The sequence below is a fragment of the Stegostoma tigrinum genome, chromosome 18, assembly GCF_030684315.1.
Source record: "Stegostoma tigrinum isolate sSteTig4 chromosome 18, sSteTig4.hap1, whole genome shotgun sequence".
Taxonomy (NCBI): Eukaryota; Metazoa; Chordata; class Chondrichthyes; order Orectolobiformes; family Stegostomatidae; genus Stegostoma; species Stegostoma tigrinum.
Genome location: NC_081371.1, coordinates 45,086,961 through 45,112,800, shown reverse-complemented (window position 1 = coordinate 45,112,800; position 25,840 = coordinate 45,086,961). Strand labels below are relative to the sequence as shown.

Genomic DNA, 25,840 nt, shown 5'->3' with positions numbered 1-25,840 from the left:
CAGCAAGTAACTTACAAAACCAAACAGTTCCCTCCCTTTCTTCAGCTGGCAAAGCTACTGACATACCCGACACATTCTGAGCAGTTGTTTCTTCAAAAGGTAGGAGTCTGAGATGAGGAACGCTTTCCGTCCAACTCGTCCTGCCTTTCTCATAGGTCCTGCTGTAGTAGAGCTCCAGGACGGGTCAATTAGCTAATGACCTCGCTAACTGAAGACTGAGTATGACACGGTTAAGGCAGCGAAGACATTAATTCGCGGATCCTTGCAGGGTGCTAGTTCCGAAGAGGAAGATGAGAAGTTCTATACACAACCTTCATTTGTACCCTGATCCCATTTCCTAGATACATAGTGTGAGGTGAGATGATGAGACTGCTTGACGTGGATTATTCCTCCCATCATTCTGGTTAAACGTAAACCGAATGGTAAGCAAATAATTCATCACTTCCATCGTTGAAAGGACAAGGAACAGAATTGATGAGTTTTGAGTCCAACACTGTTGTTGACACCAGAAGAGAGCATGTCCAACAGTGTAACCTCCTACAGGAGGTTTCTGGCCTCTTAAGCCATCCCCATGTTTGAACCACGCCGCCGTTTGGCAGCCGTGCCTTCAATCGCCGCCACCACCACCTTCGCCCCCCTAAATCTTTCCAAGTCTCCCCCCCCCCCGTTTTCCACAGACCCTGGCGGTGGGGTGGCTGATCACCGAAAACAGTACTCACACTGGAGGTACGTTATTAAAGAAAGCTATCTACGTTAACTACAGCCCCTTTTTGGGGGCGGGGGAATGTGAAGAATCTAGCTTGTAGTTTTGAGTAAGCGTGTATGCGTTCAGTCATATGACTGGTGGTAGTTGCGGGAATGAAGTTGACTGAAATGCCGGTGGCACCCCGTTAGCCTTAAGCAGGGGGCGGGCTCTTGGGGTGGCTTTGTGACCACGAAGGGGTTCGAGACGAGGAATAGCGTACCCCCTCTCCAAATGAAGCTGGAGGTAAAAGCACACTATCTTTCAGCCTTGCAGGCATCTTGCAGCATTCAGTGAGTAAGTTCCGTAGAATCCAGTAGGGTGATTTGTTGGACCCCCCCGGGCGTTAGGCCGTGCCCTGGCGGCAGTGTTATACAATGGAAATTCATCGCTACTGCTGCTGTTTCAGGGCGCAAACTGTGCTCCAAATCTCCGCGATTTCTGGCGCTCTTTGATGCTATCGGACTGCCCAGAGAGGAATTGGAGGAACTGGAAAAAATTCCACGCGCCCCACCGCCACGATGTGATTTATACACAGGCAGGAAAGAAAAATGTTAGAGGGAAGGAAAGCCGCTTTCTGCTGGGCCAGGTTCAATTAACAGATCGTGGGCATGAAATGGACTGCTCTGTCTCTCCGCCGCTTCTTCGCGACGTGCTGCTGCCCTGGTTTAACATTTTACAGGATCACCTCGGGAACGGAGATGGGCGCCAGGTAAATATAGCGCAAAGTTATTGATGGACCTCTCGGAATGACTTCTGCATCTGGAGAGATTCTTTCAGACTCTTCTATTTGAAACTCACGACAGCATCCTTATTCACAAGTTTATGTATTTTATCTGATCAATGTATCAGTTACATTAGCGCAAGTTCTGGTTCTATTTAGAATTCTATTATGTGACTGTGACATGCCTTCCTCAACCATATAATGAACTTAACGTGCTCTGTTGCGGACAGTGAGAGAACTTTAATACTTAGTGAACGGTTGATAGGAAGGACGGATTAAATACGAAATAAAAACCGAAAGAACTGCGGATGCTATAAATTGGAGACTTATTTCTGGTTTAAATGCTGTCCTATTGGGACATAGGGTTCTGTAGGTAAAACACGCCCAGGCTGCAGCCCTCAGGGAAATGCCTTGTACCACAGCCCTACTCTGTAGTGGGGAGTCTCTGTCACCCAAAGGCGGATCCAGAAATGCCATCTGCCAGTTCCTCGGGGGCATCATTAGCACAGAGACCCTCCCACTGCCTGGCAGCTCAGTCTGGCAGATATGATCCTTAGCAGAGCAGTTAGTAAACAGCAGCCGCTGAGAGCTGTGAGCTATTTCTATCTAAGTAGCTTACCTCATCCAGATGTAACTGACAGGCTTTGCACAGCGGCATCGGGGCTAGAGGGAAAGCCGCACGTAGCTTTTACATGCCCAAAAAGAAAGCGAACAAAATGCGGATATTTCCTCTGCAACAACAACGAAGTTATTCAGGAGTTTTAGCCGCCGGTTGTCGAGGCTGAACTGTGGAAAGTTTTTAAAGCGGTTGCCCAGGGCTAAAGCCTGCACTAGATTGTGGATGTGTTGAGAACTTCCTCAGGGCGAGCGAGTCGCCATCTGATGGCGAAGCCCAGGGTCACTTATGAGTATTCCGAGGCCGAGGATAAAAGCATTAGGCTCGGCTTCTTCCTCATAGTCTCCGGCATCGTCTCCTTATTCATCCTTGGCTTTTGCTGGTTAAACCCCACGCTGAACAACATGCAGTGTAAGGCTGCTAACTGTACGGTGCTGTCGTTGCGGCAAATCGCTGAGATGTCTGAGTGCACTTTCACATGTGGGGCAAATTGCAAAGGCACGTCGCTCTATCCCTGTCTCCAGATCTTCGTAAACAATTCCCAAACTAACAGCCAAGCGCTGCTCCATTATGACGAACAACAACTCATTCGAAACCCTAAGGTAAAGTGAGCTGTTGCTGTGTCACTCTAAAGAGGCTTAAAATAAACCTAGGGACATGAACGTTTAACGATGTTGTATATATTTTGCAGTCATGTTCCACGGCATCTTATTTAGCGCGTGCAGTTTCTTTAATATATTAATTGTACTTTCTGGAAAAGATACAGTAACTTTTAGATAATTCAGAGGTGAATATACAATCAGTAATTACTAATGTTACCTAACTGTACAATAGACATGCACCATCGTGTTGTTAGGTGGCAATTGTCTGATCTCTAAGTCCCCGCACAATCCCAGTTAGACTTCCATGTGGGACTAGGGAAGTGCTGTCTTTTGGATAAGATGTTTAACCTAGTTCTCTGTGCCCCTCAGGTGGGTAAATCCCACAGCCCTATTCGATGAGGAGTGAGTTCTCCCAGTGTTTCGGCCGTCCTTTGCCAATCAAAAAGCATCACCCAAACGTTATTCGTTCAAGAATTGGCTGCCTACCTTACAACAGTACTTCATTCATTGCAATGCACTTTGGAATGTCCTCTACGGTACATTATAAATGCAAAGCTTTTGTTCAGTAAAAGTTTTTTGTTTTGTATGAACAACAACTAATGGAACAAAGGCTTAAAGATGCTTCCTGACTTTATTCAACAAGTAATTTGTATTTTGAAACCTTTTAAAATCTCTGTCGTATTGATTTACATAGGTTAGTGTAGTTATCAAATCCAGGATGCACTTAATTGATGAAGTAATGTATGAATAAAGTGCAGCTATCCAATATTCCAAGCCAATTCATTTTTAAAAAGTCAATAATAGATGCTATGGGGTTTTTCTAAAGAAAAAGGTTAATCACACATCCGAGTAAATGACACAGAAATCTTGGTTGAGTAATTTGGAGATAAACTTGTCTAAATAATCAATTTTTAAAAATACAGCCCGGTGTCATTCAAACAATTGTATTTCAATAAAATATAACACAGTTGTGTTTTTTGAAATTCTTTCCAGTTGTTCAACTAAAAAGAAACCTACAGAAGTAGCATTAAAATTGATACTGGCTTAGCTCAAATCCACTTGCTGGGCTCTTCTGATTTACATTTTGGGGCAAGAATATCAAGACATATGTAAACAGTACAAACACTGATAATATTTAGATGCAAGCAGTTCCAAATTATGAAACACCACATGAAAATTGATATTTGCCAGTCTCACTTGAGCTCCATTAGTTGGGAGAGGATCTGCCAGATGTGAAATAAAACCAAACAGGCAAGAAAACAGAAATAATTATGTTCCTACAATGAGCCTGTGTGTGCAGTGTGCTAAAGATGGTCAGACTTCCCACTTCTGTTCAATAATCATTATCCTGTGCTGAAGAGTGTCAAATGTGCTTTTTCAAAGAGGATTGGAAATTATTGAGATACCCTTAAAACGAAATATTCTGGTGACGTTTGTCCTGTTGATTTCCATCATGCTGAATGTACATTTCAGCAAGGTACTGGAAAGCCATGATGCCAACAGGACTGTGTTTCTGCATGAATCAGTGTCTTTGAAGGTATATGATGGCTTGCAACCTCCCAACAAAATAGGGCTGCCTATTTGTAGGACAGCAAGGTGTTGGCATTTTAAGTGATGCTGAATTGGGGCAATGGTCAGCATCCTCCTATCAGCTGAAAGTGTATCTGAAAGCAGGAGTAATGGTGTTGAGGTTGGTTGGTTCACCAAACTGGGTTGTTGTTTTGCAAATGTTTCTTTACCATGGTTGGTAACATCCTCAGTGCAGCCTTTGATGAAGCGTCGGTCTGTTTTCCTGTCTGGTTTTTAAACTCTGGTCCATTGAGATGGATTGCCTCACTTCTGGGTTTCCTTCGTAGTGGAATGCATATGGGGTCGAGTTCAATGTGTTTATTAATAGCATTCTTCGTGGAGTACCATGCTTCCAGGAATTCTCGTGCTTGTCTCTGCCTAGCCTGTGCCAGGATCTTGGTGTTGTCCTAGTCATGAGTATTGGTCGTGTCTTTTTGTAGCCCGTTGGTGTTCTACTCTTGTTAGTTTCATTCCTGTTTGTCCGATGTAGTGTTTCTCACCGTCTGTCTGTAGGGGATCTTGTAGATGACATTGGTCCTGTCCATGGTGGGGTGTGGGTCTTTAGTTTGGGTGAGCAGTTGTCGTAGGGTTAACATGGGCTCCTATGCCACACTGATGCCCAGTGGTCGTAGGAGTCTTGTGGTGAGTTCTGATGTGTTCCTGATGTAGGGTAGTTTGAGTGTGTTGGGGCATGTAGGATCTTTCTGTTGCTGTTCTTGTAGGCATCTTCTGACTCAATTCTTTGGATATCCATTATCCTTGAACACTTGGAAGAGATATTTTTCTTCCTCTTGGTGTAGTTCCGTGCTGCTGCAGTGTGTTGTCCTTTTAAACCGTGTTCACATACAACTTCTTTTGTGTGTGCTAGGATGGTTACTGTGGCATCTTATATATTATGGCATCATATCCGACACTTCATCTGAGGCTACAACCAAGTACATGAAGGAAACATCTGCAAAACAACAAACCAGCTCAGGGAGCCAATCAATCTCCAAACCCACAACCAGAGCTACAGGTCTTCTAAAACCTTAGAGACCTATGGGTGCAACATGCTTGAATTGGCAAGAAAATGGGAAAACTATGCCAAATGAGAGAGTGCAACCTGCGAGCCACTCTACTCGCTACTTGGATACCTTAGGAACGGGGTATTACCAACAGTGTGAAGTACAAACCACCCATCAACAACCCACAGCCTGGAAAACAGCAGTACAAAATGGCTGCAAGATGGTAAGGGTAATGATAAACTATGCACCCAACTGGCTCCATAAATACAACAGAGCAATTATGTACCAAAAAATGTTATTCCTGGAAGCTACCAATCAAGACTGGACAACTGACATGGAATGAGCCATTAACATCAGCCAACAGACCACAAAAGCCAAGAAAAGACAGACCCTGCATGACAAGCTAGCCACCCTTACCCACAAAAATGACAAGAACAGAACTGACACATGGATAAGAAACCTCTCCGACGGGAAACTGACAGACGTGGAAAAAGTAGTTCTCACCCAAGGACTGAACTACAACTACAGGGAAGCCAATAAAACAGAATGGCCATCTACACTGGAAGCCACACTCAAGACCAACAATATCAATGAAGAAACAGTACAAACTATAAGACAGATAGTAGTCCTAACACTAACCAGAAAGAGGGAACTCACCACCTTCAACGCACAGCAAAGACAAGCCCTGGACAGATTTAAAGAAGGACAAGAACATCACTATACTACCTGCAGACAAAGGGTTCCTGGCAGTGATAATGAGTAAAAGGGACTACATCTCAACGGCACAAACACTGCTTGCTGATGAGAACACATACTGGCCAGTACAGACTAACCTGACACCGCAACTAGGCAAAAAATCCTTCACATGCTACAAAGACTTAAGCAAACTGGACAGATCAACAAAACAGACTTCTTAAAAATGGAACCTGAAGGAACCAACACACCCCACTCGACGGCCTCCCTAAAGTGCACAAGCCAAATGACCCCTCAGACCCAGGCACTCCATCACACAGGTTAGCAAAGGAACTACAATGAAGATTCGGGCACCAAGTCAACAAGTCACCCCACTCTATCCATTCAGCCCAAGAATTCCTCAACTCCATCAAAGGCATAAAGATAGAAGAGACCATGATATTGTTTGATGTCACTGCCCTATTCACATCAATAGACTTGTCACTAGCAAGGGGAACAATGACAACACTACTTGAACAAGAATATGACCCCAGTGAAACCATCTCCAAGGGTAACATGCTAATACTATTGGACCTATGCCTGAGAACCCACTTCACCTTCAATGGCCAAACATACGAGCAAATCAACGGGACACCCATGGGATTGCCTATCTCTGGACTCATAGCAGAAGCAGTGATGCAAAGGCTAGAAAGGATGGCCCTTCTGCAACTCCAACCTAAAAAGTGGATATGCTACGGAGATTATACATTTGTCATCGTTAAACAGACCAAATTAGTAGAGACACACAAACTTATAAACAACACCCTCATCGGAATAAAATTCACTAGAGAGGAGGAGAAGAACCAACAACTCCCAGGGTGACACGGTGGCTCAGTGGTTAGCACTGCAGCCTCACAGTGCCAGGAACCCGGGTTCGATTCCAGCCTCGGGTAACTGTCTGTGCGGAATTTGCACATTCTCCTCGTGTCTGCGTGGGTTTCCTCTGGGTGCTCCAGTTTCCTCCTACAGTCTAATGATGCACAGGTTGGGTGGATCGGCCGTGCTAAATTGCCCGTCGTGTTCAGGGGTGTATGGGTTATAGGGGGATGGGTCTGGGTGGGATGCTCCAAGGGGTGGTGTGGACTTGTTGGGCCGAAGGCCCTGTTTCCACACTGTAGGGAATCTAATCTAACCTAAAATGGGGAGCTGCAAACGAAAATACACCAAAACACCACACACGCAGACCAGGTACTGAACTTCAACAGTGACAATCCCAGCATGCACAAACAAAGCTGCGTGCAAACACTGTTTAAATGGGCAACAGCACACTGCAGCAATATGGAACTACGCCAAGGGGAAGAACAATACCTCTTCCAAGTGTTCAAGGATAATGGATATCCAAAGAATTGGGTCAGAAGATGCTGACACGAACAGCATCAGAAAGATTCTACACGCCCCGACCCACTCATCACACTAACCTACATCAGGAACTTGTTAGAACTCACCACAAGACTCCTACGACTGCTGGGCATCAAGAGTGGCACACAAGCCCACATCAACCCTATGACAACTGCTCAGCCGAACTAAAGACCCACTCCCTGCCATGGGCAGGATCAATGTCATTGACAAGATCCCCTGCAGAGACAGCGAGAAACACTACATCAGACAAACAGGAAGGAAACTAACGACAAGAGTAGAACACCAACTCGCTACAAAAAGACATGACCAATACTTAATGATCTCAATCCACATGGACAAGGAGAACCACCACTTCTTGGGACAACACCAAGATCCTGAGACAGGCTAGGCAGAGACAAGCATGAGAATTCCTGGAAGCGTGGCACTCCGCGAAGCATACTATTAATAAACACATTGAACTCGACCCCATATGCATTCCACTATGAAGGAAACCCGGGAGTGAGGAAAACAGACCGATGCTTCATCGGAGGCTGCACTGAGGATGTTACCAAGCACGGCAATGAAATGTCTACAAAACAAAAAAACCAGTTTGGTGAAGCAACTACCCTCAATGCCCACAGCCCAAGCTACAGATCTACTCCAAAACCACAGGAGCAATGGTGATTGGCCTGACACATAACCGAGCTCATCTAAAATCAAAGTTAAATATGTGCAGTTATTTTGTAAACTCATTTTCTCCCATTTGTAATGCCATCTGATTTGAGCCTCTCTAAAATGTAACCCTTAAACACAATTCAGTAAGTAGCACAGTTACATTTGAATGATAATTTGTGGATTTCCAGTACCTGAGTACAAAATATGGCCTACCATATGTGTCATATAAACAGTCCTGCAATGCCGTTGATTTTGTCTTCTAGATGAAACATTTATTTTCTATATCTTCTTTGACTGTTCTTGTTGTTTAGTTGGGTGCTAATATCCAAGGTCACCAACCAGTGGAGAGAGAGTTCTCCTAGTGCCTAATATTAACACATGCTGCTGAAAGAAAGCTAACTAGTCAAATCATCATTGTTCAGACAATCTACTGATGAGGAAATACCCTACTATATTTACAACACAGGAGTCATTCCAGTTTCAAATACTTCATCTCCAAAACACTTCAGAAAATTGAAACAAAATCAAAGATCAGAATATTTCAAAAGTAGTTTTGTAATTTTTTTTCAACTTAAAAATATTGATAATTTATAAGTTGCATGCTTAACAAAGGTTTACTACATTTGTATTCAATTCATTGAATGTTGTTTTTTCTTACATAACACTTTTGGGAAGGCCAATCATTGTCTTATTGATTTGAATCATTTATCGTCACGTGTGTTCAATGTAAAAATGCGTGAAAAAAGTGTGTGCCTTTGATTTATTGTGTGTGTTTAGTCATGCCAGATTGTAATGGAACAAGAAACTTTGTCTTGGTGATAGATTTACCCTTCGGAGTATGTATTTAACATAGTGAATGCATTACAAAGACAAATGCCGAAGTATTCATATTTATTACTGGATGGTGGACCTTCATTTTTCTAACTGATTAAATGAGAAATTTGTATTGAGCAATTTGTCTTAACATATTGTTAAGTATCTTATCTGACTACGACATAAATATAATTCCAACATTATTGCATATTCAGAAATCCTGTGACTTGGATCGTGTCTGTGTTACTGACACGTGAAAAGTTTGATAACAATGGATTATGGCAATAGATATTTGAAACAAATGAAATTTAGTTTAAAAGCTTCATTTCATGTTTTGAAGAGGAAGTACCTTGTTTGTGAATATTAATTTGGTTAAATAAAATTGGAACATAGAAAATTTTACACTTTCAGTAACAGTCGAGCCTTTTTATCCTTAGTAATCCCACTCATTCTCTCTCTACCCTTTCTATTTTTGCTCTTTTCAACTCAACGCTCTTTATTTTCCTTCCAGACACTTTCTTTTTATATGCATTCTCTTCAACCTGAGTAAAGCCTTCGACTAGTTTCACATGGTAGACTCATTAGTAAAGTTAGGTCATTTGGAATTCAGGGTGAGCTTGCCAATTGGATACATAATTGGCTAAAGACAGGGAACAGAGTGTTGTGGTGGAGAGTGCTTTTTGAACTGAAGGCCTGTCACTAACTCAGGGCTTGGTTCTGGGTCCTTTTTTTGTCATTTATATAAATGATTTGGATGAGAATATAGAAGGCATGATTAGTAAGTTTGCAGATGACACCAGAGTTGGTGGCATAACAGATAATGGAGGAGGGTTTCTAAGATTACAAAGAGATCTTGATGAAATTGGTCATTGGGATGAAAAATGGCAGATGAATTTCAATCCAGATAAATGTGAGATATTGTATTTTGATACAACATAGAAGGGTCAGGCTTATATAATTATTGGTAGGGCCTTGCATAGTGATGTAGAACAGAGGGGACCTAGGGGGTTAGATATATAATTCTTTGAAGTTTGCATCACATATAGACAAGGCGATCAAAAAATTATTTGCCACACTTGCCTTCATTGCTCAGTTCCTTTTGAGTATAGGAGCTGGGAAATCGTGCTGAGGTTATACAGGATATTGGTGAGGCTTCCTCTGGAATACTGTATCCGGTTCTGACCGCCAAGTGAGAGGAAGGATATTATTAAGCTGGAGAGGGTTCTGCGGGATGTTGCCGGGTATAGAATGTTTGCGTTATAAAGAAAAGCTGGGACGTTTTTCACTTGAGGGTAGGAGGTTGTGGATTGATCTTATAGAAATTTATAAAATAGTGGAGGTGTATAGATGGAATTAATGGTAGTTGCCTTTTCCCTAAGATGGGAAATTTCAAGACTGGAGGGCACACTTTTAAGGTGAGGGGGGAGAGATTTAAGAAGGACATGAGGGGCAAATTTCTTTACACAGAGGATAGTTTGCACGTGGAATGAACTTCTTGAGGCAGTGGTGCATTTGGGCACAGTTACAATGTGAAATGTACAATGAAAGACATACCAGATAAGAAGACAAATAGAAAAGGTTTGGAGGGATATTGCCCAGGAGCAGGCAGGTGGGACTAGTTTAGTTTTGGATTTTGTTCAGCATGCATTGTTTGGATCAAACAGCCTGTTTCTGTACGATATGACTAAGACTCTAAAGAAAGTGTTTAATTTAGTATGATAACATGCCATCCAAGACTGACAATTGTGCTGAATTTCATGCTTTCTTGCTGGCCTTTTAAGATTATAATTGGCAACTCTACATCCTCCTAATCTCCAGGTCTCATTCTAAAATCTTTTTGCTGTTGGCATGGGCTTGGAAAGCTCTAATGTTTGCATGTCTGCTTCTAATTCATCTCGGTCAGGAAATCTAAAGTGCCAATTAGTTCACTGATGAGGTTAACCTCAGAAAACAAAATATGCACTTGGAAAACACAGGTATTTACAAAAATCCAACATGTGGAATACCTCCAAATTCGAAAAGAGTAAAGAAATCTCCCGCCTAAGACATAGACAAGATTTCTTTTCCCACTAAGTTGGTAGTCTTTGGAATGCTCTTGCCTACAGGACAGTGGAGACAGGGCAAAATGTACAGATATATCAAATATTATTACTAATTGTGAGTTTACTCTTGAATCATCATTTTCCAGGACAACATTTTTTTGTTGTAGTTCTTGTTAACACCAATGGTAGTTGGCAATGCAGAGATTGTTTAAGTCTGAGTGAAGATGATTTTTAAAATGTATTATTCTTCATTATAAAGTCCCCTGAGGACGTTTTTTAGAATGGCAATCAAAGAGGAAAAAATGACCCTCCCCTCCCCCAGTCTAACAAATGTTTCCTCCCTGGTAAAAGACAGTGACTAGAACCAGGGACAGTCTTCGGCACTGCATTACAAAGTAATCTTGGTTGTAACTACTTTCTAAAAACTTTTTGGTGACGACCTTCTGTGGTTCTTCTAAAAATACCTTGGAGATCAGATTTCCCGATTGCAGTTTGCCCAGAGTCAGCTAGTTTCACGGCAGACCAATTTTGCAACGTGGGTTCGACAGGGGCTGGGACCCCCACTCAATGTGCAGAGAGCCACTGGTCTTGGAAGCCTCTCTATTTGTTTTACTGATGTGATGGGCTTGGGCATTACTCAATACTTGGACATTTTGGTGACCATCGTATGCTCATTTAAAAACCCATAGACGTAACACCAGCTAATTTCTAGTTGTATCCATTTCAACCTGCATGAATGTTGAGATATTTGAAAATGTCAAGATTTCTGAGAGGACTTCTCTCTCAATTCAAGACTTGAGTTTTTTCAGAATATATTGCAGGTAATAGAACATGTTAAATTTTGATAGATGTGAGCATTCTGTAATGGTGAGAATCCTTCATTGGCGTAAACCCTGCAGGTTAATGCATATCGCTGTTGTTGATGTGTGTAATAAACTGCCACCACTTGTGCAAGGCGGATCATTTTGGTAAAAATTGGAAAATGGCTTTCTCTATTGGTATGCTGTGCAAAATAGCTTCTACTACTTTCCATGAAGACTTTTGGAGATTTAATATAATGCTTTTCATGTCAATCAGATTTATGCAGTTTGCTCCTTGCTCAGTTCAATGTGTTCTGGCATCATCAAATCCGCCATATCTTAGCGACACCCAGACTCTCATCATTCAAGCCGACTATAATGTTCTTGCCCTCAAAACCACTACCTTTGATCCCTGCGTCCTCTTTAACCATGGTCTTCTTTTTATCTTCCACTCAAATGTCTTTGCAACAACTTCTACAATATAACCCTCCTAATGTAGTGGAATATCCCAATGGCCTTTGTGGGAGCAACATTACAAAACTGAACCATCTAAGGAGGTATTAGGTCAAATGACTGAAAACTTGATTTTAAGTAATTTCTACAAGTGGGAAAATGAGGCATTGGGAATGTAATTTAGAATTTTGGGCTGAAAGCACAGCATCAATGGTTGAGCAATTAAGTAATAGGTTGAGCACTAAATTGGAACGAGAGGGACACCGATATCTCAAGAAGATTATGGGACTGCAGGAGATGACAGAAACAGGGAGCAGTCATGCTATGGAAAGACTTGAAAACAAAGTTTAGAATTTTAATGTCAAAAGGGATAGCAGTTGAAGTTAGTTAATGAAGGAAACTAGTTTTCCATACATGGAAGTGAACTAACGCAAAGACAATAAATGATGGCTTCTGTGTGCAAGTTTGCACGGTGTGTAGTTTTTAACAGAGTTGTGAACAAAGGAATTAGGGGAAGGATTTATGTCTTTGCTTTTTATTTTTCAACCTGTAGGAATAGGTTCTTAGCTTCTCCCCCTGCAGTAATCTGTTTCGTGAGTATCTGGTAAGCGGTTAAGGCGTATTCTATTCTAAAGGTTTAAAATAGGATGTGAAGAAAGGCTACTAAAATTTTTATATGTATATAGTTGTGAGTGAATCACTGCAAGCTACCCTTAATTCTGATACTTATTAAGAAATCTCACAGGCAATCTAGTACTGAAACAATGATTTAAACTTAATTGCATGTACCAAGTGAAACAACGCCCTCAAGAAACGAAGTTAAGCCTCACAACTCAAATTGGCTATTACCCGATTGATGGTGGAATTTAGCTCCAATTCTAATCCACAGTGTTTGTCTCTGGAAGTGTCCTGTGTTCAATCCTTTTGCAGTGTTGTTCTTTGAAGTTCTGCTGCTGACCTGTTCTGGTGTTGGATTTTTTCATACAGATTTGTGTTCTTCAGGTCTATGGAGTGATATTATTGATGATTTTTAGATTCTTTTGTCAAAATATTGATTATTCTTCTGGACTCCTTGAATCTGCAACTTGCTTCTTTATCAGAAGCAATTCCTCTGTTCCTTCATTATGTTGGGTGTTAGCTGTCTGTTTCAAAACAAGTTTTACCATGATTAACTCCTTAAATTCTTCTGCAGGGAAATCAGTTGTACTGTATCAAGCAAATGTCCAAACAACTTAGTTCATGTAATTGTGCCTCCTCCTTCTCACAGACATGGCTAATTGCTTCAATTCCTGAATAAGCTTGCCATTGTCCTTTCAATAATTAATTCCAGAGTTAATGCTGTTTCTTTCCACGTGTAACAGTTTATCTTTGATTCTTTAAATCCATGAACAGTTATTAACGTTCTGAAATATATAGATGTACCATGCTTGCAGGATGCAGGAACTCCTAGTTTTTACTGTGATCTTGGGCAATTACATCTGCAATAAGTGTTTGTGGCTTGAGGGGCTTCAACTTAGTCATTGAGCTGAAGGTTGGCGATTCAGACACTGTGACACCTGCAAGAAGGAAAGTTACCTGGTTATTTTGTACCAAGAGGCAGTCACACCTTTTAGGATAGGGTCTCCTGACTTAGCCTGTGGTCAGGGACTGGAGAGTCTGGCTACAGCTAAGGTAGGTGGGAGGACCAAGAGGACAGATGTATAGGAGCCTTTGCAATTGTCCAATAGGCTTGAGGTTGCTTCAGCTTGTTTGAAAGTGAGAGGGAGTTGCTGCATAGATGAGCTGACTGACTATGGCATTGTGGTACAGGAAGCCTTTAAAGTGTGGGGGACAATAATAAATCTAGTTGTGGAAATGTAGGGGATGGTAGAGTAAAGGGGATTGACATTGTTCTCTGCAAGAGTGAACAAGAGTCTACAAGCTGTGTTGCCTGCCCAGTGCCAGGGTCTAGAATGAGTGCTCAGGATTGAGCTGGGAGTGTACAGTGGGAAAGGGAAGTTCCAATCATCACAAGTTCCAACATAATAAACAGGATGAGGAACAAAATGCTGTACAGTCAGGATGAGGAGCTAGGCACTAAATTTAAGAAGCAGAACCCCCAAAGATAACAATACCTGAATTATTACCTAAACCACATGCAAGTTGATATAGGATGACTAAGATTAGGGAAATGAATCAGTGTCTCAAAGACTGGTAGAAGTGAGTTTTCTGTTTGCGTGGGCTGTGCCATTGGATCAATTTACGCATGAACCATACTGGGACCAATATTCTCGTGAGCTGCATCACTTACAAAGTAGAGAGAGTTTTAAATGAAGTAGTGGGGTGAGGGATCACATTTGTGAAACATATATAAAACAATAGAGATGAGACAAAAGAAGAAATAATTAATATGGGAACTAGTAAATAAACAGTGACAGGAAGGGATAGAGAGTAAAAGTCTAAGAATAAATTAACAGATGATGCTGGAGGTAACAAATATAGGACAAAATTGAAAGTTCTGTATTTGAATGCATCTGAAACAGAACAGATGAACAATGAATGCAAATAGAAAGAAACTAGTACATTTGGATAGCCATTTCACAGACATAGTTATAGGCTGATCGAGATTTGGGCCTGAATATAGAGGGGAATATGACACTTAGGAAGGTTAGGAAGCTTGGAAAAGGCAGATTGGTGACTGTTAAATATTGATGGTATTAGCGCAATATTGAGGGCAAACAAGCTCTGGAAACCAGAATGTAGAAACAGTTCATGTATGGGTGAGAATTAATAAAGTCAGGAATCACATTCCAGAGTGGAATATAAAAGACAAAATATTGTGGAAAACCTTGTTGAATTAGAGGAAATTTCTGCTCAGGCACTACTGGATGTGGAATGATGAGTTTGATAATTTAGTGACTGTGGAGGAGTCGGGAGATGTAGTGGATCTGTAAGGCTGTGTTTTACCAACACGTGTGAAAACTAACACTGCCTTTGTGCTTACTTGCTTGGCTCTGAGTTTACTTCTCCCATCCTTGCTTTCAAATATCCACTCTAAAGTCAGCACTAAAACTGGTTAAAGTCTCATTGTTATTTTGTGACTGCAATCACAGTGTGCTATTGCTTCCCCTCCTTCTCCTCCATGTGGTTAACATCCTAACCTCCTCCCCACCTCCTTTATAGTTTACCTCTGACGCTGTCATAACTTCATGCGTACCTCTCCAACAATGGTTGCATCTTCTTTCTCCCCATGATGAAGGACGCAAGGTTTCATCTTGGTCCTTTTTTCCATTATTTTATAAATGGTGGCTTTATCTGAAGAATGGAACAGTTGTGCTGTAAACATGCAGCCTTTTAAAACACTTCTCAATTTCTTTGCCCCACTCATGACAACTTTGATCATCTGTGATGACTTGACCGTTTAGTTATTTAATGAATGACTGACTGACTGAGAATTTTCTTTGACTAACATTTTGTTGCTTTTGTGTTATTCTGCTCAGCATCCACCAAAGTTTAGTCCAACTTTGTCCTCTTCCTTGACATGTCATTCAGAGTGAGCAAAATATGATGCTACATGACTGTTCTCTCTACCTCTGTGCTGAGTTTCAATTTAATAATATCCTTCCTATAGCAGGGCAGCCAGAACTCCAGTGTATGTGGCAAGGACTTTTTGAGACCAAGGAATAATACAATCCCCATGGAAATGGAAGACTCTTAAGAACACAAATTTGAATTTTCAACTAGTAACTGAATGAGAAAGCAACAAGATTTTGTTCTAAGATATTTACAGTAACCAAGAGACTAAATGCAACTCTGTCTAAGAATTTCCAACTCTGACCCCATCAGACCCCAATATTGTTGAAACTCCCATTTTGTGTCTTTGTGCTTGAAGCCATTATTCCGATCATTTCCTTGCCAGGTTATGAGTTCTGCACATGTTAAAATACAGTTCATCAAAAGCTTCACCACCAAATGTTTTTGTTGCTTTTAAAACTCACTCCTATCTCTCCATGTGCCTCTCTAACCATTATATTCTCTATATAGGCTGCCCTAATCTACAAATCCCTCCTTCCATGACTTTATTTCAAATAGTTCTGCCATTTGTCCCAAGTCTTCCAATCCTCTGGCTCATTCTCCACATCACCTCTTTCCACCTTGCAAAAGGCAGTCTATCATTCTTCCACTGCTAAATATTTGATTATTTTCTCAGTGAAATACTTTGCAATATTCCAATACAGTCATAGTCATACAGCACAGAACCAGACCCTTCCATACAGTCATAGTCATACAGCACAGAACCAGACCCTTCAGTCCAAGTTGTCCATGCTGACCAGGTTTCCTAAACTAAACTAATCCCAATGTGACCCACATCCCTTTCGACCTTTCCCATTCACATACCTATCCAAATGACTTTTAAATGTTGCAACCGCACCTGCATCTATCACGTCCTCTGGCAGCTCATTCCATGTATGCATGGCCCTCAGGACCCTTTTAAATTTTATTCCTCGCACCTTAACATTATGATCTTTAGTTTGTAACTTCCCTATCCTGGGGCAAAAAGTCTTTGATATTCCCCTTATCTATACCCTCATGATTTTATAATCTTCTGTAAGGCCACCCCTACACCTCCTAAGTTCCAGGGGGAAAAGTCCCAGCCTATCCAGCTTCTCCTTATAATTCAAACCCTCCAGTCCTGGCAACTCCCTTGTAAATCTTTTCTGCAACCCTTTCCAATTTGATAATATCCTTCCTATAGCAGGTCAGCCAGAACTCCAGTGTATGTGGCAAGGACTTTTTGAGACTGTTTTTTCTTTTTTAAATTATATTGTTCATCATTATTTAATTTGTCTTTAAAGAAAAGGCTAGCTGTAAAATGCTATAGCTGTCCAAGGAGTAATACAATCCCCATGGAAATGGAAGACACTTAAGAACAGAAATTTGAATTTTCAACTAGTAACTGAATGAGAAAGCAACAAGATTTTGTTCTAAGATATTTACAGTAACCAAGGGACTAAATGCAGTATTGACTAAACACGATACCTTAGCAACCTATTACTAAAGTGACAGAACAGATTTTTCAACACTGTGGAAAACCTATTATCAGGTTCATGTTTCCCTGCCTTTTATGTTGAACTTAAATTCTCCCAGAGTTCAAGATGATTCTTAGCTCCTTAGGATTTACTGTTACTCTTTTTCTTTCTTAACCTGGAGCTGCACTTTCTGCTGAAAGCATCATTCGAGATTCTCCCTCCAGCACATTAGATTAGTTAGTGTGAATCTGATAGCTTTCTTCCAGCTGCTCACAAATTTGTTCTTTTCAATCAAGCATAACATAAAATAAAAGTCCCTGGCATTTATACCCTCATAACTTAGAACTGATTGCTCCTAGCATTAAGCATGTTATAAATTTTGGCTGCTTGTGGGAAATATAAAATCTATATCAGTTGGCAAGTATGGAGTTTAGGGCAATTTGCATTATCTTAAAACTGTGAATAGTTAATGCCACCAACGTAGATAACAAGTGAAAAGTATCTTGCTTCTCAACAGAGATATTCCTCACCCTGCTGCATATAGAACACTTTTTGTCCTTCCGTTTTCAGTTGTGCTCATTCATCTGTTACATTCATTCAATCAACAGTCTTGATTGTCATTACCCTGCCCAATGTGCATAACATTAACACACCTTTCCAGGAGGACACTGCAGGTTTGTTGCAAGCCAGAACAATCAACTGCCTTACTTCCTTATGATCAGAGATAATGGGAACTGCAGATGCTGGAGAATCCGAGATAACAAAGAATGGAGCTGGATGAACACAGCAGGCCAAGCAGCATCTCCTGGAGCAGCAGAGCTCCTAAGGTGCTGCTTGGCCTGCTGTGTTCATCCAGCTCCACACTTTGTTACTTCCTTATGATTTCAGTTTCAGCAATAGTTGTCCTACTCTGGACTGCTTATCTTTTTAGGATGTTTTTGTCCTTCATTATTTACTGCCTTTATCCATCATTGGAAACGACCAGCGATATTCACTAAAAGCACATCTTGTTTTCAAATGGCAGCCTTGCAGAGTAAGGTTTCAGCTGCTGAGTACTAGTTCTGAATAATAGTTACTAATCGCGTGTGTGTGTGTGTGTGTGTGTGTGTGTGTGTGTAAATCATTCCTCGCTACTTTCAGCCATGTGAAATTTTAAAATTTGATGTTGCACAGCCAGACGTTATGACCACTGTATCATTTTAGAAAATACAACATTGAGAAAAATGACCTCCATTGCCTTCAATACTTTAGATGGAAACAGTTACGAAGGTATCTAAGTGTGGGGCTGGATGAACACAGCAGGCCAAGCAGCATCTCAGGAGCACAAAAGCTGACGTTTCGGGCCTAGACCCTTCATCTGATGAACAGTGAACATAGAACGTAGAACAGTGCAGCACAGGAATGGGCCCTTCGGCCCACAGTGTGCTGAAGATGATGCCACTTTAGACTAATCTCTTCTGCCTGCCCTTGATCCATATCCCTCCATTCCTTGCCTATTTATGTGCTTATCTCAAAGTCCCTCAAACACCCCATTATATTTGCCTGCACCACCATCAGGCAATGTGTTCCAGACTCTGACCTCTCTCTCTTTTTAAAAAAAACTTGCCCTTCACATCTCCTTTGAACTTTTCCCCTTTCACCTTCAATGCAAGTCCCCCATTATTAGACAATTTAACTCTGACAGATGGCCCTATCTACTAATCTCATAATTTTATAGATTTCTATCAAGTCTCCCCCCAGCCACTTCAGAAAAAACAACCCAAGTTTTTCTAACCTCTCCTTATAGTTCATACCCTCTAATTGAGGCAGCATCCTGGTAAACATCTTCTGCACCCTCTGCAAAGCCTCCACGTCCTTCTTGTAGTATGGTAGCCAGAATTGAATGCAACACTCTAAGAGTGGCCTCACCAAAGTCTTATAAAAACCAAAGAACTGCGGATGCTGCAAATCAGGAACAAAGACAAAGTTGCTGGAAAAGCTCAGCAGGTCTGGCAGCATCTGTGGAGGAGAAAACAGAGTTAATGTTTCAGGTCCGGTGACCCTTCCTCAGTTCTAGGCCACTAGGCTATCAGCTCCCCCATAAGATTTTAATCAACCTGTTCAGGCATGTTATGGCACAGCTCGGGAGTAGTTGGGACTTCATTCAGGCCTTCTGATCCAGAGATAGTGAAACTACCACTATGCCACAAAGACCCTCCAGTTCATCAGGTTGGATATCTTCTAGGCTACTTGTTCACTGTTCATTACATACCTCTGGAGTAGAGGGAACATGAATCCAAGCCTCTTGGCTCACATGTAGATATACTACCATGGCACCTTAGGATCCCTCCTTTCATTAGGTTAAATATTTTTAAGCCATACTGTTCAGAGATGTTAACACACATCTCTGGAGCAGATGGGACTTTAAAATTGTACTCCTGGCCCAGAGGCGAGCACATTACCTCTGCACTGGAAGAATCTTTTGTTAGTGTAGATATTTTCTGAAATAAATGAGATGTTATTAAATACTGCTGGAAAAGTTTGGACCTGAACCCAGTTCACCTACCTCAGAGGTAGGGATACAACCATTGCACCACAAGAACCACACCCCTCCCACCTTTTGTCAGGATATGTTGGCTAATCAATCTAACCAGTGATGATATTATACAGCTGTGGAGCAGATGGGACTTGAACCAAGGCCTCTTACTCAGGGGCAGGAAGATTACCGAAAACAAAATCAGAAATAGCTGGAAAAGCTTAGCAGGTCTGACAGCATCTTTCGAGAGAAAGCAAAGTTAATGTTTGGGGCCCAGTGACTGTTCTTCATAAGTTCTGCTGGTTATCTTGGTCTAGCTGCCATCAGGCCACCTGATAGGATGTGTCTATAATACAAATGGACAGACTATGGTGGAAGCACAAAGGAGAGTCAAACACCTGATTGTGGGGCCAAGGAACTGATATTTGCAGAAAAGCTGGAGGAAGTTTTTAAGCTTTGCTCTACGGAGTTAAAATAAAATCTGAGAAGTAACCTTGCAAATTTATTTTAAGATGAGGGGGTGCACAAACAGTTCAGAGAAAATACAAGGATTAATATTAAGAAAGGTTGATCAACATGTGAGATGACCTTCTAGGTAACATAATGAAGGCAAAAATACTTGAAACAATTCCACGCTGACATTCCAGCTCCTAAGCTGTTTCTGGAGGAATGAATTAAGATGGATCTAAAATAATTACCTTACTATAAACATTTTGGAATCAGCCTTTAGATGTTTCTAACAGCAAGTCATGTTTTAGATGTGCTCCTTTCAACTAAATTGGAAATCAAAAGAAAGAGAGCTCCTCTATGAGATAGACTCTCCTGTTATTCCTTTCACTCTCTTTACCTAATCTACAGAGTTCTGATGGAAGGCGCCAACATGGACACCTACTAATCTTATAGATGTTAGCAATATGTTTATTTGCATCTGATATTTCGGTCAGTTGAAGGGTTGCATCACCCATGTGAGATAGACTGGTAAATTTGCAGGAGATATGTCTGAGTGACAGCATTATCTTTCACTGTTTGAGTATGGCCAACAAAGGATGCAGTAGTAAATTAATTGAATGTACTGCTACTTGTTAATGTTTTCTTTACAACCTTATTTACTTTATGTATCTTTATCCAAGCCTAATGTGATAACACAATTCTCATTTTATACAGTGTTCCTATATTCCTCCTTGTGAAAGAGACAATCAGAAAAACTCAGAGAATGTTATGCGTTGGCATGACTATTGGAAGGAAGAAATAGGCTCACAGACATTTATGTGCTATATAAATCAACAACGAAGGTAAGACTGAGAAAATCCCCTGGGCACAACCACAGAAATATATTTTTTACATCCAAAGCACCTTGAATTTAATACATTTTATTCAATATGCAGCTGTAAGAAAATTCCCTACAGCACATTTGTTGAGAATGACTTGTACATTTGATATGAGGGTGCAAGTGATATAGATATTTGTCTTCACAGCTAGAGATTTAAGTTTTAAAGCAGAGATAATAGGAACTGCAGATGCTGGAGAATCCGAGGTAACAAAGTGTGGAGCTGGATGAACTCAGCAGGCCAAGCAGCATCTTAGGAGCACAAAAGCTGACGTTTCGGGCCTAGACCCTTCGCCCGAAATGTCAGCTTTTGTGCTCCTAAGATGCTGCTGGGCCTACTGTGTTCATCCAGCCCCACACTTTGCTATCTAAGTTTTAAAGCATGTTAGAAATGTTTACAGTATTGTTATGCCAACATCAGGGGTGCCCTTAAATTGGTTTTAAGAGTTTTAAGTACTATCTGAATGACGCACAAAGGAATATGTTGTTTCGAGGTTTGTATGCCTTCAGTTAACCCACTCAAATCTTCTATTGGAAGGAATATAAGAAAAATCTGTTGCTTTGTAGCTGCATGATCCACACCTGATTTCTCCTGTCTGAGCTTCACCCTGATGATACTTTAATGCCTCTGTGGTAGACGTAGAAACTGATTGTGCAAAAACTTGCATGCACATTATACTTTGCACATGGTAAAATATCTCTAGACACTTCAGAACAATGTTTGCAAACAAAATTTGACACCAAGTCCATAAAACAATATTAGGGTAGAGGACCAGAAGCTCAGTCAATCAGGTAGATTTGAAAGGCCACATTAACAGAAGTGAGAAAAGCACAATTATTCCTGTATCTGTACTATAATTAACTAATTTTCTAGACTTATTTCCTGAAATGTTTTATAACTTCTGTCCATTATTTTTATTATTCTGCTCATGTTTATGCAGAAAAAGTTACTGATTTTGTTAGCTATGTGGTAACATAGTTAATTGAAAAACAACTTAATATTTTTTATTCTTTCGTGGAACGTGGGTTTTGCTGGCTGGCCAGCGCTTACTGTCCATCCCTAGCTGACCTTGAGAAGATGCAGCATCCCAAGGCCCCTCACAGTTCTGAAATGGAGCTTACCACATATGCAGACACTCTAGTGCAAAATATCCCAGATGCCATATTGGTAAAGGGATCAAATGCGAATGCTTAATGATTCTAAGAAATTTCGCCACCAGCATCTAGTTCCTTCTATGTGTTAATCATTTTAAGTTTTAACAAGTTTGTATCAGAATTTACTTGTTGCCTGGGATACTCAAAATTCATGATTGTACATACTGGAATCTGGCTGATGAATAACAGAAATTCCAGTTGAAGCAAAGTCCTAGTGGTTTGTGAAGGAAGGGGAATGCTGGGAAAGGCCAGGAGGGTGCCATGTCACTGTGTGGCAGATGATCTCCAGGAAGGGATACGGGTCTCAGCAGGAGGAAGGCTGCATGCCAAAGGCAAACCCACTCCACATCCTGGAACCGCTCGATGGATGTGTTGCAGAGCTTTCAGTTATGATATGGAGCTCAGTGTCACACTTTATTTTGTGAAGTGCCTTGGGAAGTTCCATTACGGTAAAGACTTTTAAAGTTATATAAGTTGATGTTGTGAAAGTGATCTCTAGTAACTTGCAATAATTGCAGCCCTGGTCAGTGGATGAGACAACATCAGCAAATTACTGCAAGTTTGAAAAACGTAAGTGTTTGGTTAGACATTTATAAAAGAGATTAAAGAGAAAGTGCTGGAGATACTCAGCATGCCTGGAAGCATCTGTGGAAAGAGAAGCAGAGTTAATGTTTGAAATCCAATAGGACTCTTTGGAATGAGAAAAGTGTAGTTTTGCCATGCATAATTGAATAAGCAGTTTTCTTCCTTTAATGGTTAAATTGTTGTAATATTTATTTGTGTACTCTTTGTTCAAAAAGTGTACTGCTCACTCAGATTGTGTTTGCATTCTTTTGTAGACCTGATGATGCGCTTTTGAAGCGTGCCCATGATGAAAATGTTCTTTTGCACTGTGTGCTCTGGCCTCTCCTTACACTCCTGGTGGGTGTCCTGATTGTGCTTTTGACCATTTGCGGTAAGAGTCTTGCCGTTCGAGCAGAAGCACTGCAGAAAATGAAGTACTCCTAGTGAGAAGACGGATAAGAAGTGGCAATCAGTCAGCATTCTTGCAGGCAAATAATCAACAGTGCATTCAAAGGCAAATCCTTGATGACAAAGACCTGAAATCATTTTACGCAAGTGTAGATTTACAAAGTTTAGAATGATTTAAGCTGCTGGGAGGACTGAAGGCTTGATGATTGATTATAAATGCTTGAAATTTGGCATGAAGATTCCATTACATTACTGCTGAGAGAGGGAAAAACATGCAGCAGATGTAATGTATCTTAACTGTTTCCCTTTGATTCATTTCTCATTCTGTCATCGTCATTTCTGGAATATATTGCGAGTTAACAGCAGCCCAACATTTTTGTTAACCTTAGTTAAAAGAAAGCACCCAGAACCCTTGCTATTCATAACTATTTTTTCAAGATGATCTGTACTTTGTAATGAGGTAAAAGTGGAATTGTTACTGAATGGTTTTAGGAATAAAGTCTTCTGTGAATATAGAACGTTTTGTCCAGTCACCTTTTGGGGAGTAATGTAGGAATTTCCTTTATTTGCCCTGCATTGCTCAAAACACCAGGACCTGTGGATCTACCTCATAGTTTGATGCAGTTCTAAAGGAAGCCTTTTGACCCATTGTGACAGTGCTGGGGTTTGAAAGAGGTAACTAATGAATCCTAATCCCCTTATACGTTCATCCATTTCCCTTTTAGAATGTTATATTGAACCTGCTTCCAACATTCATTCTGATGGCGAGTTCAGATCATCATTGCTTCCTGATACATATTTTGCCTCATGCAGCATTTAATTCTTTTACCAATGATCATATATCCACGTGTAGCTGCAAGAAGTGCCTAAATTGAGGATTCAGTCGTTATTTATATGTTTCAAAGAACTTACAGGTGTGGTGAATTATGAACTCTGATTATGTTTTACATGAATGGTGACAATTGCTGCTTGAAAATCTCTGACAAGCCATTGGGGTGAAAGGGTAACATGAATTTACATAAGTAGCAAGGGAAAAATAACTCATTTGCAACATCTGACTAGGTTGTATTATAATGTCATATGTTGAGTGCTGTAGAAACCTTGGTTCCTATTTGATTCATTGCTGGGGTTAATCAATGCTCGCTGAAAACTCAACAGATATGAACGAGAACCAAATGCCAATGCCAGCTATTTTTCTCAAAGGGTCATTATAAATCCTCAAAGGTTGGAGTAAAACTGTTTTTTTTAAGAAACCAAATCAGTTGGATTTTGATTGTGAAGTTATAAGTGTTACAAAAGGAAAGAAGTAGAATTCAAAACCTTGTATCCAATGTTTTAACATGTTCCAAGTAAAAACGTTCTTTCAAGAAAAAAATCCAGTGTTTAAAACTTTTAAGTTTAAAAGATAAAAGCAGGTAAACTACTAAGAAGGAAAAATAACTTTAAAGTACCTTGTTGAGTTGATGAAAGAAATTGTTCAGGAATTCTTCCAGTTTTGTTAACTAGCTCATGTTTTGCAAGTTTGATGTATTTTATGCTAAAATTTGAAGTTTAACTGTTAACTTTCTGTAAAATTTATTTAAGCATCAACATGTAAATGCACACTGTACAATTTGCATGTTGATATCATTTTTTGAATTTGGATTTAAAAATTGAAGTAGATGTGTGTTGGTTACTTCTGAGGATTTTCTTTTTAAGAAGAACAAATTCAGAGAGTCCTTCCAGATTAAATCCAGCATTTGCCAGAAAAAACAGGTGACTTCAGACCCCTGTTATGTTTATGACAGGTTGAGTGAAGATGTAAGGCCATTAGCTTTGTTTACCATTTAGAAGAATCTAGGGTCGAGTAAGGCTTTAATTCAGTTTCGAAGACACTACAGTTGAGCTCAAAAGCAAGTTTAATTTCTCTCCAAGGAGTAGTTTTGGGTAATTCAGACATCATGTCACTCTCAGCTGTTCATTACAATGACTGGACCATCAATATGGGTATGAATTTTGCTCAGAGTTTTCTGGCAGTAGAATACATAACAGTGGATTATTTTAAATCTTTCATTGAGGATAAGCAGAAGCGTTTAGTTTATGAAACTTTCAAACGAGGAAGATTTGGTCAGAAATCTGCAGGTTATGAGAACTGCAAAATGATAGACCTTAGATTTTTAAAATCTTCATATCAGAAGACTTCAAAGAACTAATTGAATTCCTTCCACAGACCATAGTAAAGAAACTGTCAGGAGCCAGTTATGTAAAGCCCTAAAGAGTTGAACGAGGGAAATATTTTCTTTGGTCTTCAGTCTCTAAAATGGATAGTGTCAGGAAGCAGATTGACATTTTATTTTGTATGTTTTAAAATCATTCTAAACTGCCGTCCATGTTTGAATAGATTAATTTGTTTCTTTTATTTGTGTGTAACAAATGTCTGTTGATAAAATAAATTTGCAGCTTCATGTGACTATGTCTCCGTGACTAACCTTCGTGCTAACTAAATAAACAAAACAAATGTTATCAATCAGTTTTTATTTGGGTTCTGGTTTGTCCCACCTGGGATCGTAACAAGCAGGGACTGTAGGGCAGGATTTGAATTAATTAAATTTACAGGGGATCTGTGTTTCTTTAGAAGATACAGATACAGTGATGTTCTGGGCATAATACAGGGCTGTCATTGCAAGGACTGGGCAGTTAAAATGGATTTGAATGTTGCTAAGAGTTTTCTGAGAGGAGAATACATAGCAGTAGAATATTTTAAATCTTTCAA

At 40.4% G+C, this 25,840-nt stretch overlaps 1 protein-coding gene across 2 annotated transcripts; it reads left to right on the top strand.

Annotated features, from left to right (window-relative positions):
* Positions 1-858: 858 nt before the first annotated feature.
* LOC125460746 (calcium-activated potassium channel subunit beta-4-like) lies at positions 859-25,558 on the top strand. 2 transcript variants are annotated; one of them, XM_048548579.2, is made up of 3 exons: positions 859-1,454; positions 20,799-20,926; positions 22,956-25,558. In XM_048548579.2, the coding sequence occupies exons 1-3, from the start codon at positions 1,197-1,199 to the stop codon at positions 23,122-23,124; spliced, it is 555 nt and encodes a 184-aa protein (XP_048404536.1). In that variant the 5' UTR covers positions 859-1,196; the 3' UTR covers positions 23,125-25,558. The 2 variants fall into 2 exon arrangements, with proteins under 2 accessions (XP_048404536.1, XP_048404535.1); XM_048548578.2 differs by lacking the exon at positions 859-1,454 and adding an exon at positions 2,002-2,684.
* The last annotated feature ends 282 nt before the right edge of the window (positions 25,559-25,840 follow it).

Bases quoted from the DNA above. Each gene is read 5' to 3' on its own strand.
- LOC125460746 (XM_048548578.2), top strand. From the start codon at position 2,349: ATGGCGAAGCCCAGGGTCACTTATGAGTATTCCGAGGCCGAGGATAAA. The intron at 2,685-20,798 runs GTAAAGTGAGCT...CATTTTATACAG, and splicing joins AACTCATTCGAAACCCTAAG to TGTTCCTATATTCCTCCTTG. The intron at 20,927-22,955 runs GTAAGACTGAGA...ATTCTTTTGTAG, and splicing joins TATATAAATCAACAACGAAG to ACCTGATGATGCGCTTTTGA.